At 46.1% G+C, this 16,886-nt stretch overlaps 1 protein-coding gene across 1 annotated transcript in view; it reads left to right on the forward strand.

Annotated features, from left to right (window-relative positions):
* Positions 1–394: 394 nt before the first annotated feature.
* Positions 395–16,886, forward strand: part of SLIT1 (slit guidance ligand 1) — a 1,063,959-nt gene continuing 1,047,467 nt past the window's right edge. The window contains exons 1-2 of the mRNA XM_069611588.1: positions 395–410; positions 705–1,239. Coding sequence (XP_069467689.1) covers positions 1,046–1,239 — 194 coding nt within the window. The 5' untranslated portion in view covers positions 395–410; positions 705–1,045. The remainder of the gene's footprint in view (positions 411–704; positions 1,240–16,886) is intronic.

Below are 16,886 nucleotides of genomic sequence, written 5' to 3' on the forward strand. Positions count from 1 at the left end.
GGCAGCTTGTAGCGGGGAGCCAGCCGTGCCCCCCTCGCGTGGTATTCTCCTTCTCTCTGAATAGACCTTTTATCCGCCGGATCTGTGCACTTCGCACTTGAAGGGCAGGCTGCGTTTCCAGCAACGCGCGCGCTCTCTCTCTCTCTTCTTAGCCTAAAACATTGAAGAAAACCAGAGCCTGCGAGGAGAAAGCCCATTTGCTGCTAGCATTTAACTAAATGTGTGCACTATGGATCACAACCGGCACTACTGGGCAAAGTTAAATCGATTCACTCAGACGTGGAAATGGCAGTGCTTTCGCGCGTGTGTGTTTAATATCCTGCGGCTGTTTTAGTTCTATTTGAAAGATGAGCGACACGAGGGGGGACGTGGTTGCGGGGCACGCACGTTCCATTACTTTTAATAAAGCGGTGAGTGTTGATGGCTATGTATGTGCCACTTTCAAAGAGAATGCACCAGCCCCCATCCCACCCCTCTCTCTTCCCTCCTGCGAGGGCACAGTGCAGCTCTGAAACTGTGCTCTACTCCAGCCTGAGTGGGGATTTGGTGGCAGGGGGTGGGGGCGAGGGAGGAGTCAGGGTTGATGCGTGTGTGCTTTTGGATTGATGGATGACTGCTGTTCTGTGCCCCCGTGTGTGTGTGTGTGTGCGTGTGTGCATAAGCGCTCACTACCTCTGGTTTATACATCTCTCCCCTGCAATCAGTTGAGACACAAGGACTGGAAGTCGGAGAGGACGGGGACGCGGGGAACACTCCAGCCACTGAGGAGAGAGGAAGAGTTGAACCCAAGCAGACTGGACGAATTGCAAAGGTGCTGCCTACATTGCACGCCTAGAGAGTACCCAAGCAGGCACAGAAGAGAAGAGCGGCGCTTCGCCTCTTTTTTAATCTTTGCTTTTTTTGACATTCTTTTGTATTGTATCTGCTCGTTTGCCTTGGGATTGCGAGAGGATCTGAACACTGCCTGGAGCCCCTGGAGGACGGCGTGTGATGCTAGAAGGCTCCTCTCGCTACAGTAGCTTGGGGAAGGCGCGTCGGTGCCAGCATGGCTCTGAGGAGCGGGCTCTCGGGATCCGCGCAGCTGAGGGCTGGGCTCTGGCTCCTGGTCTGGAGTGTGGCATGCCAGCTCCGTGCCCACGGCTGCCCGGCTCTGTGTACCTGCAGCGGGACTACTGTGGACTGCCACGGACTGGGACTCAAAGCTGTGCCCAAGAGCATCCCCAGGAGCACGGAGAGGCTGTGAGTATACACGTTGTACGAATAGCACTGTATCTGGTTACACCTGCCCTCCCAGCAGCCTGGCAGCCCTCCTTGGTAAAGCAGTTTAGGGAATGCGCTGCATTTTAAGAAATGGTACCCTGTGTGTTCGCTCATGCGTTTAGCTTCGCGTCTGTGTAGGTTTGGTTTCTCGGGTGGTTTTGTAAAACGCGTTGTCAGTAACTGTGTGCCAGTTGGCAGCTCATTGTCACGCTAGCAAACCCATGCACAGGACACGTTTATAATGGCATTGGTCGCTCGCGTGGCGTTCTATAAGAAGGCTGCGATTCTCGTTCATCTTTACAAATGTGTTGGCAGATGCTGCCCGGCCTTTCTTCTGTACCTCGCCCGTGCGCGGAGCTGCCTGTGTGTCAGATGTGGGCACGCTGTGTTGGCAAAGGGTGTGTGTGTGTGTTGGGGGCGAATGCTGCACGAGGTAGGCGTGGAGAGGGGCCCCGGGCCAGTCGTATTCCATTCACACCCTGACTGATGAAAAAGTACTTTTAAACATACAATCCTTTGGAAATATGAAACCGATTTCAGGATAAGAACGCTGAAAAAAAATGTGTTTAGTTCCATGCCACCGAGACATGCATATCTCTTTGTCTGCGTCTTCCGCTCCCCTTTCTTTCCCCCCGCCGATCATTTCTGGGTGCGCGCGGAATCAGCCCTGCAGTTATTTAGAAGTTTGAGGTGAGGGACATCTGCAGCGTTGAATGGGCGAACATCTGCTTACCCCAATATCAGGCGCCCTCGTCCGAATGCAATTAAGATGCAGAGCAAATGCTATTCACTGCAGACGGGGGCGAAAGAAAGAAGTCGGGGCAGTGGCGTGAAACAAATGACAAATTCAAATCAATCCTCTGAGGACATTTTAGAAAGTGGAGGGCATTAGAAAGGCCTGGCGCCTGCCTGGAAAATCTATTAATTCCAAAAATATCAGCTATTAAAAGGACAGGGTTCGCTGTTGGGTAACTAATGCTGAGAACACAGAGGACCAAACGCCTGCCCTGCATTTGTGCTCAATATGTTTATTAGCGCGTACAATATATTCAGTGACCCGCATTAAGGAAAAGAAGAAAAAAAACATGTATGTTTAACGTTGCATGTTGAAAATGAAATGTCTACTTTTTCTGGGCATTACGTGTTTACTTAGTTAGGGAGCCCAAAATTGACCTAGGATTATCAGGTGATGGTGGCTTGTTATTTCGAGGCCAATACCCCATTCCTGGGCGTTATTTTAAGAGATTGTTCGCATGAAGTGTTTAAGTCGAATTTCTACCAATAAACCGAGCCAAGACTAAACCACCAACATTTATAATGGCTTCGTAAACAAGAGCCCAGAGCCGAAGTAGTGTTGCCCAAAAAACATGGGGTCTGATTTCCCAAAATGTTTGAATATGGGAAAGCCCAACCGGTCACCCCAGATGCCAGTCTGGTTATGGCATGTTCATAAAAGGTAGCTTTTACCCTCAATATAACGCCGAATTTCAAATTATTTCACCTGCAAGTTGCCGGGCCCGTTGCCACTGTTCGCAACCGACAGCTGGCGAATTAGCAGTACCTGCGACCCCACTGGCCAGTAGATTACAACCGTGGCCAGCATAACTTCCTCTGATGGGCTAGCAGCTGTTTTGTATTCCGAGAACTACGAGGAAAACAGCTCTCATCGCTTTAGGGAAAACTTTGGGCGGACTTGGATGTGTAGTGCTTGTGGGTGGTGGTGCCATGAAACGGAGTTCACAACATTGCAGACTTTATGCTTTGCCCAGAGCCGTGCATGAAACATGTTCAGCCACATTCTATCCATAACACATGGATCCAGTCCTGGCTTTTTAGCCAACAGTACGTTGCTTGCTGGGACTTCTAGTTTGGATCAGAAAGAGGGACCCAAAGGCTTCAGCATGCAATGTGTTGGTGGCTAATAAGCCAGGCCACAAGAAAAGTGTCCTTGTAATTAAATTGGTCTAGCTGCGAACTCTGCAATGCCAAAGTCATTGGGCATTATAACCAGTTGCACTTCCCATTGGTCATGACCTTATGAAAGGATACGTTGGTCAAACCATTAAGGTTAGGGCCTACAAGTTGGGTACACTCTCTAAACATTTGATAATAGGGGTGGACATCATTCCTCATTATGGGCCGTGCTGGGAGGATCGTCTGCACTGCAGCCCCCAGAACACCATCCTATTTATTTGCATTTGCACAGCGCACTTACACCCCAGGGGCATCGAGGCGCTGTTGCAAGAAATCTTACATGAAAGTGTAATTAAATGAGTACAGGTAACCAAAGGTCTCTTCCTACTACCTTCTCATAAACCCTTAATTTCTCCAGCTGCTGTTTTGGGACCATAAGTGGGATTTACAGTGAGGTGACCTACACATGCGCAAAACATAGTGGACTGCCCAAAATCTAGCAGGTGGTGCCAATCGACGTTGATTGCCTGGTCCGTGTGCTATTTTTATAACTCTGATGAGCACAAGGACACTTGAAGCCCATGGGGGGAGGGGTAGTTGCCGGAACTAGAAAACCTCAGGTGGGAACTTATATAGCCAGACTTTTGGGGTCAAGCAGTCTAGTCATCACTCTCTGCCTATGAGTTCATGACTAACAGGGAGTATTTACATGAACGTAGATGATGATGCTGGAAGCCTAGTACTTAGATCAATTATTTACAGCAGTCAGATGCATTGCCAGAAGAAGACTATTTGTTCACCCACATCTGACAATTTGCACCCGGAGACGGGCTGATCTATTACTAATTTAAAGATTTTGTTTTTCAGAAATTAAGCAGTGAATATATTTCCTCTGATCCTAAGCATTCCACGCTGACCCTGGTGGAAATGCCAATTGCCCAACTGTAAATGGGTAGTACTGGAAACCATGGCATATTATAGGTATTTGGACATTGAGCTATATGTGATCAACAGAAAACAATACAGGAAATGTAACTACTAACATAGAAATACCAAAAGAAATCAATAGATAAGATGGAACTGGAATGAACTGGAAGTCTATCCAGAGGAGTACGCTTGGTGCTCCAAAATCCTTGTTTTTTTCAGATTAGATAGAAACCATTTCTAATTTATCAACTGTAATCTGCACCACATGAGGCACAGGGGATTACGTTATTTGCCTAGAATCACACAATGTGGTCAAATTTGCATGGCACTTATGTGTTAAAAAGCCTTGTCTTAGTCGTTTTTAACAGGGATCGTATTGGAGAAGCAGGGCCGCATTACAGAAACTTTGTACTGGATCAAGTGCAATTAGCACCAGGGCAAACATTGCTCTAGTGCAAAATAAATCCTCATATTATTTCAATGCATTTTTGCACCAGGAGAAATGACTAGGGCAAACATAGTTCTGTTACAAAAATGTATTGAAAGAATACGTTTTTTGCACTGGGGCAATACATGACCTAGTGCTTCTTGCATTGGCACTAATGGAAAGTTTCTGTAATACCACCCATGGGGTTTTATGGTTGTACTATGCACAATTAAGATTTTAACATGTAATAAAAGCAGCCAAATGCATTTAGGTTGCAGTGGGGAGAGAGTGATGTCAGTGGGGAAGCCAGGATTAGAGCTCAGCTCTCCTGACTCACAGTGAGGCAGTCTTTTCTTATATAGAGGGTAGACAGCTCAACTGACCACCCCTTGCTGCTTACCATTGCAGTCGACATTGCAGTTGCTTAGCCCCTTTATTTGATGTACAAACAACTACAACAACATCATGTTCCTTCTTCAATCTCTCTTATACCATGAGCCCCTCTTTCTGTTCCCTCTTTTTCTGCCACTCCCTTTTATGTTCCCACTTAGCACTTTAATAGCAGTAGTATTAGTTTGTCATTTATATAGCGGCTTTATCCCATTAGTATGGCCTCAATGTGCTTGTGGGCAGAACGCCCTCGCGGGACCGAAGTCCATGGCATGGGAACATTGTCAAAAGGATTGGAATGTGTGTGTGCATTTGACCAAAATAGGGAGTTGGGTGGGATGGCTGAGACCAAGTAAGCAACCCATGATGGTCAGGCATGTGCATAGGTGCTGAGGGATGGTCAGGAGAGTGTGTGAGTGTGAGAGACTCATTATGTGTCCAACTAGACCGAATTGTTTGTCATAGGACATAGCTGCATTCTGATGGTAAAGATGTTTGATTTGTGTTTTAGTCTGTTGTATTCGTGCTGGTGGGTGGCCGTGTGCGTAACTATGTACCTTGAGGCTCAGTTGGAGCTTTGCTTTTGATGTAGCAGTGTCATCAGATCGTCCCGTCTGCTCCAAAATGATACTTTACCTTGCTCTGGAGAATGCACTGGGGAGGCACTGACAGTGCCAAGGAATAGGGGTCATTAAGGTAACGCTGAAATGTCAGGTTGCTGCAGGGAAGAACCATGTTGTTTGCCTTCCTGAAGGAGAAGTAGTCCTCATTGCTGCAGATGCTGAGTGGAAGGGAGTTCCAGAGGGAGGGAGCTTGGTCAAAGAGGGAGGTTACTCCAAATCTGGTGGAATTGAGGGGGGAGGCTCACATGGAGGAGTGCAGGTCCAGATGTAAGAATTCTTATGGGTTGGTAGCTTGTAAGCTTGTGTTGGAGGAATTCAGGGTCTGACTTGTGGATGGCACTGACCAACCTTCCCAGTTCTAGGATTTCAGGGACTGACTTCTGGATGGCATTAGCCTACCTTCCCAGTTCTAGGAGAAATACATTGACTACCCTTGAGGATTTGTCTAAGTGCAATATATAGACTAGCCTTCGCAATTCTTCGAAGTGGAATACTTAGGCTAGCCTTCACAGTTCTTCTAAGTCCAAAACAATGGCTACCCTTGACTTCCTCTCAGTGCAATACATTCAATAATCTTAAATTCCTCTGTGTGCAACACAATGGCAACCTTCACAATTTGTCTAGTTGCAATGCTATGTCTACTTTCAGAATTCATCAAAGAGCAATACCATGGCTAGCTTTGAATTGGAGTGAGGAAATTGACTAGGATCTAAATATGCACTCAATTTAATCTGTTGCTTAGGTCTATAAGGGTGCCTAAATTCAGAGCAGTGGCTATGCTCTAGAAATGCACCTGACGTTTATACAAAGAGTGCACTTTAAACATGCACCAAACTTTTAGACACCTGACTACAGCTATCTAATTAGTATTACATTAAGGAGTAAATGTTGTCGTCTCTTACCTGAAGGTAGCTGCTGACTATCAGGGCTTGGCTGGGGCTCCCTAGGTGAACAGGTGTGAACAGGGGATGGAAGCTGCTCTAGGGAGCTGCCCTTTGCCTCTGGCCCTTTGCAGACTGCCCCGGCAAGGCTGCCATGGGGCTCCGTAAAGATGGCTGCTCCCTGGCAAAGTCACCAATCACACAGTGTTTGGGTGGGAGTGGGAGAGTGGCAGGAAGAGGACAGGGGAGGGAGAGGGAAGGGATGGAAGAGATGGAGGCACATGGAGCAGGCAACATGGGGACAGGGGAATAAGAAAGAAAGAAAGAAAGGAGGAAAGAAAGAAAGAAAGAAAGAAAGAAAGAAAAAGAAAGAAAGAAAGAAAGAAAGAAAGAAAGAAAGAAAGAAAGAAAGAAAGAAAGAAAGAAAGAAAAAGAAGCAAAGGAGAAAGGTAGGCGGGTGGCCCACTCACCTCCAACTGGACAACCTAGGATGGACAGCGAGCAGGACCCAATCTCACTGGCCTGCAACATCCAAAAGGAGTGCATCAAGCAGTGTGCTCAAGTATGTTTGTGCTTCCTGGAGAAGCCACATATCATGCAACATGTCAGTGGGAGCGTGGTGAGAAGATGACAGGGGAGGGAGTTGGGAGGCAAGGAGGAACTGGGAGCAGACAATGTGGGGACAGAGGAATTAAGAATAAAGAAAGAACCAAACAAACAAGGAAAGGAGAAAGGCGGGCGCGTGGGCCACTCACCTCTGACTGAAGTGCCCAGGAGGGACAGCAAGCAGGACCCGCTCTCATGGGTCTGCAGCGATCAAAAGGAGCGCATCGAGCAGTGTGCTTGAGTATGTTTGTGCTTCCTGGAGAAGCCACCAATCCGCTTGTGGGCGGGAGTAGTGAGGGAAGAGGACAGGGGAGGGAAGGAGACATGGGAATTAAAAAGAAAGAAATAAAGAAGCAAGCAAAGTAGAAATGCAGGTGGGTGAGCCGCTCACCTCTGATAGGAGTGCCCAGGAGCGATAGTGAGCAGGATCTGCTCACACCTTCCAACTGTATAAGAGCTTATCAACTAATATTATATGTGATGTAAATTAGTCATGTAGTGCTCACTTCTGAAATGTTGGCGCCCATTGGATGCTAAATATGACATTATTTTCTCTCCTTCCTTCTCCTGCATACTATTCTTTCCACCTTCTTTTTCTCTTATTCTCTCCTCCCTCATGTCCCTCTCCCTTCTGTTGCCACTGCAGCCCCTTATCCCGTTGAAGCACACAGCCTATGCATAGGAAGTATTCAAGTATTTACCATTAAATATTAGCACCCGGGGTGGGGGGAGCAGCCAATCAGGTTCCTTGGATCGTGGTCTGAAACTGCCAATCTCAGCCTGTGTTCCATGGAACCTGGAGGCTGCTTTCCCCACCTGAAGCGCCATCTTACCCTCACCGTCCCTTATCTTTTTTTACAGTTCTCACCACCCTCACACCCCACTTACCTCTTCATCAGTTGCAGCACCTCTGCCACTGCCGCTGTGCTTCTGCTGCCACTCCGTGGCCAAGATGGAAATGGAAGAGGGGCTGCATATGGCAGCCATCTTTAGACAGTATTGTCCCGTTCAATGAATGAAAAAAAACGTTTTTTTAACACCTCAGGTTTTCAGAATGGAAAGTCGGGGTGCGAATAGCCTAAAGACCCTCTCCAACCCTCTCTGGGTGCCCTTTGCTCAGGCCTTTAACTCGGGTGTGGGGATTAACGTTATAATATTACACAGACTCTGTGCTCTCTCAGTATCCTCTGTTCAGTTCAGCTTTGTTTGCTTTTTCCTTCATATTTGAGGTAGTAAGAATGTAATACACCCCCTTTTTCCCACATACTCAACTACTTTATCACAAAAGAGGTGGTTGGGGATGTGGATGCCTCTGGTATTCCACCAGCCTAGGAACTGTTTGTACCCATGACTAAATTACCTAAGCAGTATATATATATCAAGAAAAAACTTTATTTGCAGGGACATTAAGGTGAGAACTTAACGCAACAAAACCCTGAAATTCTGCTAAAGCCACCTTAACTTAGCACCCCCTGTTACGCTGTCCACCCACATGTGTCCTTTACTGGTGCCCTGAAATACAGCCACTTTCAGGGAAAAATACCTGCACCAGTGTCCAAGATTGTAAACTCTCTTGCCACATTGTGGTCAAATACTAATGACTTACATGCCCTCTCATAATTTCCCCTCCTCATCCCCATGTCTGGCTTTCAACAATACTCTGCTTTATAAAGCTTACTTGGAAAGTTCACATACCATAGTGTCATCCAAATATATAAATCCATATAGAACTATGTTAGGCAAAAAGTGTACAATTGTGGCATTATTCCCCCATCTTGACTGTAAGACTACAGCTACCAGAATGCAATTCAGCAAAAGGCAAATAAATGGTCTCTGAGTGCAAAACGTTCAAAGTATTAAAGTAGCATAGTTAAAAAAAAATAATGCCGATGCTGTGTGTTATGAGATATTTAAAACTAAGAAAAAACATGGCATTCGGGACTGTGGACTGTCTTCCATCCATGCAGTAACCGGGATCGACCCAGCTTATTTTCAAAGCAAGGAAGGATCCAGCCCCCTTAGCCCATGTTTCACTAAGTGGTCTTGTAAGGTGGGCTCATTTATTAGGCAACATGGCCTTAGGTGGTTGACCCATTCCTCGCTTTGAAGCTAAGCAGGGTTTTTCTCATTTACTGCCGGAATGGAAAAACTACTGTTGGTGTAAACATATCTAAATACCAGAATGCAATTCAGCAAAAGGCAAGAAGATGGTCTCTGAGTGCAAACCTTTCAAGGACTGAGAGTAGAATGGTTTTAAAAAAATGTGGATGCCCATTCGGTCGCCCATACATGCAGTAACCGGGACTGACGCTGCTTAGCTTCATCGCAAGGAAAGGGCATATCGTTTCTCTAAGTGGTCTTGTTACTTTAGCTCATTTATCGGGCAACATGGCCTGAGGAGGCTGTCCCCTTCCTTACTTTGAAACCAAGCAGGGTGTGTCCTGGTTACTGGATGGATGGGAGACCTGGATGGCAATCATGATTTTCACCCCCGACGACACAACAGCTGTACAAATAAATATATATTTTTAAACTAAGCGCTGGTACTGAACTACGCATACCCTTGGCTATCCATAGTCCATTATAGCCTCGGATATAGCTGTGAATATCAGAAAACAGCAGAAAAAATGCTTTCCTACCCCCCAGGCCTTATCATCTCTGCCAGCTCCCACCACTCCCCAGATGGCCTCCTCACCTCCCCTGCTCTCTCCATTTCCCTCACAACACATGTTGTTTCTGTGACGTTGTTTGCTTTGCGATGTTGGCGATTCAAGGCTATAGTCGATGTTACAGAAAGCTTTGTGTTGCAAACTCGGTCCCTAGACCCCCTCTAACTCCCAAATTCCACCTGGTGCCCTCTAGCCACACCTTGCTCTAGTGTTTTGGCAGTTAATGGGTGCTTAAACATTCAATACCCACAGGCTGTGTACCTGCACACATCCCATTCCCCTCCTATGCATGCTCAATGCAATAGTTTCGGCTTATACTTGGTGCTAAAGTGCCACCTAATAGCAAAAACAAAAAACTGGAGAGGCTTAAGGAGGCGATGAGTGATAAAAGAAGGCACCAGACATAGAACGTAGGGACACTAGTGAGGTACATTAAATAACATGTGTTTATGTATTTTGATACTTTCCATGATCACACAATGTTTCTGCAAATAGAGCTAGAATCTAGACAATATGTTTACTTGCCTATCCTTCCTGCAGGCAATAAATATATGACATGTGTAAGGTGCCCATCTCAAAGTGCTGATAATCCAGGCCAACAGCTGTTGAAAAAAGGCACTGCAGCTGTAACTAGTGTTTATTAGCAACAGCTTGATACTCTGCTCTTTCTCTTTCGCCAATACAGCGCCTCCTTTCTGGTGATTCTAAGCTCATTTTGGGCTTTTTCTTAATATTCATGTATCGCCCCTTGATCGCTCCCCTTTTCAGTAAGATAAGCAGCACAAACTGTGATATAAAACAGAATCTGGAGGGCCCCATGTGAGACTCGCTGAGGGGGCCCCGCCGGAAGCTACACCAAAAAGCTCAGGCCAAGATAGACTCCCAAGCATGTCTGGGTCAACACACATGTGCAATGTGAATGATGATCACGTTGTCAGAGGTACACTGCGCACTTGGTGAAAGTAGTCATTCTTTTAATCAAACCTTACATCTTTCACCTTGTGCACAAACAAGAGGAGCGGTGTCTATTGCCCAAATGTACCAGCCATCACTGTGCTATGTACATGCAAGTGAGGGAGGCAGACTTTGACCTGTGGAGTATCAGACGTCTCCTGAGGGGATTCTAATATTGTAAATAATTGAAGGTCAGTAGCGCGGCCAGTGAACATTTTTAGTGAAGGGGCATTAACATCTCCCACAAATGTGTGCAAGCTACTGAGGGAGTCTCAAGTAATGTATGGTGGTGGAGGGAGGTGTTCATCACCTGAGAAAATATTTTAAATAATGTGTTTAAACAGTGCATTTTACAGCACAAGTTTGTCAAAAAACTGGGGTGATAATCCATTCAAAATCGCTTCTCTAGGGTAACACATGAAAAAATCTGCGAGATGCCATTTCACCAATTATATACATAGATTTGTACAGAGTTTTCATAATGCCTGTATCCACAAATCATGTCAACATTCACAAACTAAGTCGCTTTCATGCAACAGCGCCCACGCTATAGGCCACTAATGCCACTGTAAATCACATTGATGTTGCACCCACAATGTATTCCTACAAAGTCACTTTGAAGCACTTTCGTGAAGTTGGGGCCAATGATCACTGCAAAACACTTTCATGATGCTGCCACGACAATCAATGCCAGCATGGAAACTTTGAACCACTTCCATGAAACTGCAGCCACAATCGATGCCAGTATGGCCACTGTATATGATTTTCATGAATCTGCGGCCACACTCTATGCCGGTGATGATCATTGTAAATACCTTTCTTGAAGTTGTGGCTTAAATCTATAACAGTACCCGAATGCCCAATATATCACTGTGATGACAAACAAGATAAGCCTAAATTGTATCTAGAAACATTATATGTAGTCACACCCACCAAACACACTATCTCACACTCTCTTTCTCTCTCGCACTCAGATTCCATAGGCACACCCAGATCACATACACAGATCTCTCTCACCCACACAGACACACACACACGCACACACACACACACACACACACACACACACACACACACACACACACACAGATACTTCTCCCACACACACATTTCACAAGCATACAGATCTCCCACACACTATAATCTCCCACACACAGATACCTCTCATACACAACCAAATCCCCACCACCCACACATTCTCTCACACACACAGATCTCTCTCTCACATAGACAGACCCATTCACAATATTGCACACACAATGAAGTACAGTGAAACATGCATGCATAAAAACATGTTTTTGTTTCACTTACCTTTAGTTCGTGTGCTGCTAGCTGCTTCAGTGGGCTTCTCTTGGTACATGACTTCCCACAGTGACCCTCTTTCACTGAAGCATGCCCATTTTATCTTAGAAATATGCCCCAAACAAAGTGTAACCATTGTAATGGACTCGCAAGACTGCTGATCTAAAAGGAGCCTGCAGCCCTTGCTGTGTGACTAGGCAGCTTCAGGGTGCCTGCCGTACACCTAGGGTCCTCCGCATCACAGGACTGCGGGAGGCCCCTGCTATGTCAGTGAGGACACACACGTTCGCTTCCTTGGAAGAGCCTTCATTAATAATCAGGACAAGTTAGCTTTGACAGATGGAGAACAGTTATCCTGTGCACGAAGCTGGCAATAGAATCCTAGCTTCCTGCGCTACCCAACAACTAATGACTGCTCTTTCTGCAAACCTCTGGAGGGTAACCCCAAACAGTGACATCATGGAGTATCTGCTGAATGCTGAAAATGGAAAGTAACCAAACAACATCAAAAAATATCGATGATTTCTTTCTAGATATTATAAATTGTAGAATATGGGTGCATGACGGTCTCAAGATACGCTCAGACAAACTTCTTGAAGGATCGAGGCTCTTTGTTGCCAGGGAATGCATTTCATTTCTCCAATTTAACAAACTCAAATGAATTGAGTTTGCTCAAAAAGGGGCAGGCAGGTACAAATCATGCCAGAGAGATTTCAATATGCTGTTTAAGTCCCAGGATTGAAGATACTGCAACCACCCCAGGGTCATACTGGGGCATAAAATTGTCTCGGGCACCAATGAAAGAGTGGCCCACAGTTGCAAATGGCTGTTCATTCCTTTTGTGACACTGTTTGAATAGGAACAAAAGAGGAGTTATTTGATAAAGTGTGATTCAAATTGTGCATTTTAAAGAATATCTATTCAGCAACACTGGTCAAAACTACTACAGGGGTAATTAACTCATCAAACTGGCCCAAACTGGCCAAAGAAGTGGCCCAATTTGACCAAAAAAACTGTCTGACACAGCATTTTATGTTTTTGGATCGGCCATGGGCCTATTGCCCTATAGGCCAGTCCGAACCTGAGCCATCTGCTTGCTCACCCCTACATTTATATTCAGTTCTCTGTTCCCACACATCTTGTGTTATGAAAAGCCATATTCCTTTGCTGTGACTCGCCTGTTCTCTTGACACCCACTGCATCTCCTATTTACGTACCTTACTGATGTTACAACTCATCCTCATAGGCATGGCTCCTAAATAATTTCTATAAAATTCTATGAAAGGCGCAGGCGGGAATACTACAGCATGCTGACTAGTAACACGAATACTGTGCAATATTCGTGAACTCAGTCCGTCAGAGGGTTTGGTGCACAAATAATTCTTTAGGGGCTGATGAGAAAGAGAGATTAGGTTTACCTGTGTGCTTTTGTGACCGACCGCATGCAAGAATTATATGGCGTGGGTGGGAGGTGTAAAGAACGGACGCAGGGGTGGGACGGTGAACGTGGAGTCACGTGCATCTGCAGCGCGGTGCCCAGGGCCCGTTGCGTGACACTTGATACGTGACACCACTTCACACAGTTTTGGTTAATTTCCCGGAGTTCTGTGTGAAATCGAAAGACCTTGATAGGGGCTGGCTTCTTGGCAGCACTGAGCTGCGGTGCCGACTGGAGAAACATGCGCCGAATGGAAAGGTTATCTCTGAGGGGGGAGATAACGGAGATACGAACTGACGTGCCGCGACGCGAGGGCGCTCTTTGGCAGGTACCTCGCACTTTCCCGCCCATTTCGCAGACACGCACCTCCCTGTCATAGTGAATCAAGGGAATACCTCCAAGATACCAACGCTATCATTCAAATCTACTGTATTCGAACAATACAAAATAAAGAGGTTTATGGCGCCAGCTGTCACGGAAGCGAAATAATAGAGCGTCTTCAAGTGATCATTTACCTGATAAGGCGCAGGGTACGTCAGCCGACTTGTATGTCTCCACCTGGCTCTAGCACACGCACGCACGCCACGGCCTCACACATCAGTGCACTCGCACATGCTCTGTTATATGTACGTACTATGTTGTTGAGAGCTGAGGGATTTTCATCGAGGACTAGTCTTGCAGAGTACTTTTCATGGTGGGCGGGGAGGGAGTTTACTGAGTCTTACTGAGGGCGCAGTACCCACGTCAAGTGGCTCAGCTCCTGGATTCTTCATGGGGGGGGGGGTGTAGATGAGTGGAGACAGACATGGGCGCGTGCGGGTAGCGCAAGGGGCAGATGATGTGTGGGCAGTGGCGTCGCCAGGAATCAAATTTGGGAGGGGCACAGAGGGGGCCACAGACACAAGTAGGGTGCCACCGCCAAAAGTAGGGGGGCCGCCTATAAATGGCCAATGTGTGATGTCAGAAGAACTCCTGCAGAGAATCTTTTGTGCACACCAACTACCACACCCCACTGCACCTCCCCTCCCATCAGAATGTAGGCACTAAACCAGTAAGTCACTAATGACCCATTGTTAGCGGTTTTGTGTGCTACATTCTGATTGGAGGGGCTGCTCTTGGATGCAGGGGGAACTTAACAGCTCTTTATTGTTGTGTGACAGCCTTGATTGTGGCCCTGTGTGTGAGCTGTGCAGGCAGACACAGCACTGTAGACAGAACCGAGAAAGTAGCTAGGCTGAGATAGGGTGGGTCCAAGGGGGAGGCCAGGATTTCAGAGGAGGGGCCCCACTGCCCCAAGCTCCCTCTATCGACGCCACTGTGTGTGGGAAGAGTAATGACAAATTGCAAGTCTTGCAAGATCTACCTTGTTAGATTCTTAGACAATCTGTAGTCTGTGCTTTTCTTAGAATCATGATTGTATCAGCTGTGTGTACAAAATTAGGACATAAGACATACATGAAAATAGTTTAGTATGCTCATGGCACTGTTGAATTTCAAAGAAATGCGAGTCTGTTACATAAATATGGCACCATGGATGTCAGATTACTGACACATGAGGCATTTGCCACAAAAGTCAAGAGGTATTGTGGCATGAGTTAAACTGCAAAAGGTAAGTTATGGACCTGTGTGTGCGCTCTACACGCCTCAATGTTTATAATAGTGGTAGAGCTTGAGCTACGTTGCTTGGGTCAAGTACTGTGAATGCCTACCAATACACAGTAAAATAGAACATATTGATAATTCATGACCAGCAAATCGTGCTCCTCCTCGGTAGTAGTACAAATCTTCAGTATTATAAGAAATACATTAGGACTTTTTTATAAAATTCAAGAACAGTCCATGTGTTAATAATGTTTAATAGCACACTGAATCAGCCGACACGTGTTTCGACAGCAGCATCGTTCTCAAGGCTTTACAAGTTTGTCACTGTGGACTAAATTCCAAAACGAAAATCTGACTGAATTGCTTTCTGATGTAATTTATCCGATAGGATTGTTTCACCTGATAATTAGCAACTGTTGCTAAAGAAAACTGCCGCAGGGATTTAACCCGGATATATCGTTACCCAAAATAATGAGAGAATATTGTGCATGGAAGCTATTGCATTCAGATCGCCTCTACCAATTAACATCCTGGACATTGTAATCTCCAATTGATAATTATCAGATGAAACAATCCTATCGGATAAATTACATCAGAAAGCAATTCAGTCAGATTTTCGTTTTTGTAAAGCCTTGAGAACGACGCTGCTGTCGAAACACGTGTCGGCTGATTCAGTGTGCTATTAAACATTATTAACACATGGACTGTTCTTGAATTTTATAAAAAAAAGTCTTAATATATTTCTTATAATACTGAAGATTTGTACTACTACCGAGGAGGAGTGCGATTTGCTGGTCATCAATTATCAATTTTGTGGCATGAGGTCCATCGTGCATCTATACAAAAATTAGGTTTAGTGGCAAGTATACTGAGACAAATTGATGTGTGTGAGGAATTCGACCATCCACTTGGTCGGTGTGTGCTCACATGGGCTTTTTGAATTTTTTATATGAAATTGAATGATAGAAAATGTGTGGAGCTAATCTGCAAACATTTTCATATGCTCACTGCATCACATACACATTGACCCGTATACTCTGGGTGTACACAGCCTACTGGCGCAGTTCTACCCATCATAATTAGTTGGGATCTGACAGGTAGAGTACATGATGTATCGCATAAGGGTGAGGGCCAAAATCTTCCTCCTGCCATGGCCAGCCTAATTAACTATCAAAGGCTCCATGGATCCATCCTGTCTGTTTGTTCACCCTCTGCAGATGGTGGCAGCACTTAACATACCAATAAAGTATACTTACAACAGGCCCACTCGGGGCCTGGCTGCAGGACTAACAAAGGAGACAGAAAACGCCTAAACCTTTGATATGCACTGTGTCAACCTGAAGCCAGCCCCCACCTCTCAGTATCAAGGGCAACGACCTGTCATGTCTGCGACTATGGGCCTCATTACGAGGAGGGCGGTAAGGGGTTAACGGTGTCCATAAAGGTGCCGGAGCCTTTAACCCCTTACTGCCCCATTATGAGATCCACTCGCGGGACTCGCTGAGGACGCCTGGTTTTACCAGACGTCCTTAGCGGGTCCCGCGAGCAGTTTTACCAGATGTCCTTAGCGGTTCCCGCGAGCAGTCCAGCATACTAACAACAGGCCTGTCATTAACAGGCCCGTTGTTAGCATGCTCCCCATTCCCATTGGGCCCTATGGTGGCTCGAATGGGAATGGGGATGGGTTCCTGGAATGAGGAAATACCGGGCCCTCCAAGGTCGGAATGGCCTGGTATTTCCCCATTCCAGGAACCCGGACCCGGTACCCGGAATGGAGGTAGCCATGCCGCAAAAAGCAGCATGGTTACCTCCTTCCTCGTAATGAGGCCCTATGTGTTTACAGTAGGCAACCCCAGCAGGGGGACCCCATTCAGAAGGTAGGATTATGTGATT

This window comes from Ambystoma mexicanum, chromosome 8 (genome assembly GCF_040938575.1).
Source record: "Ambystoma mexicanum isolate Mex_15411 chromosome 8, UKY_AmexF1_1, whole genome shotgun sequence".
Lineage (NCBI taxonomy): Eukaryota > Metazoa > Chordata > Amphibia > Caudata > Ambystomatidae > Ambystoma > Ambystoma mexicanum.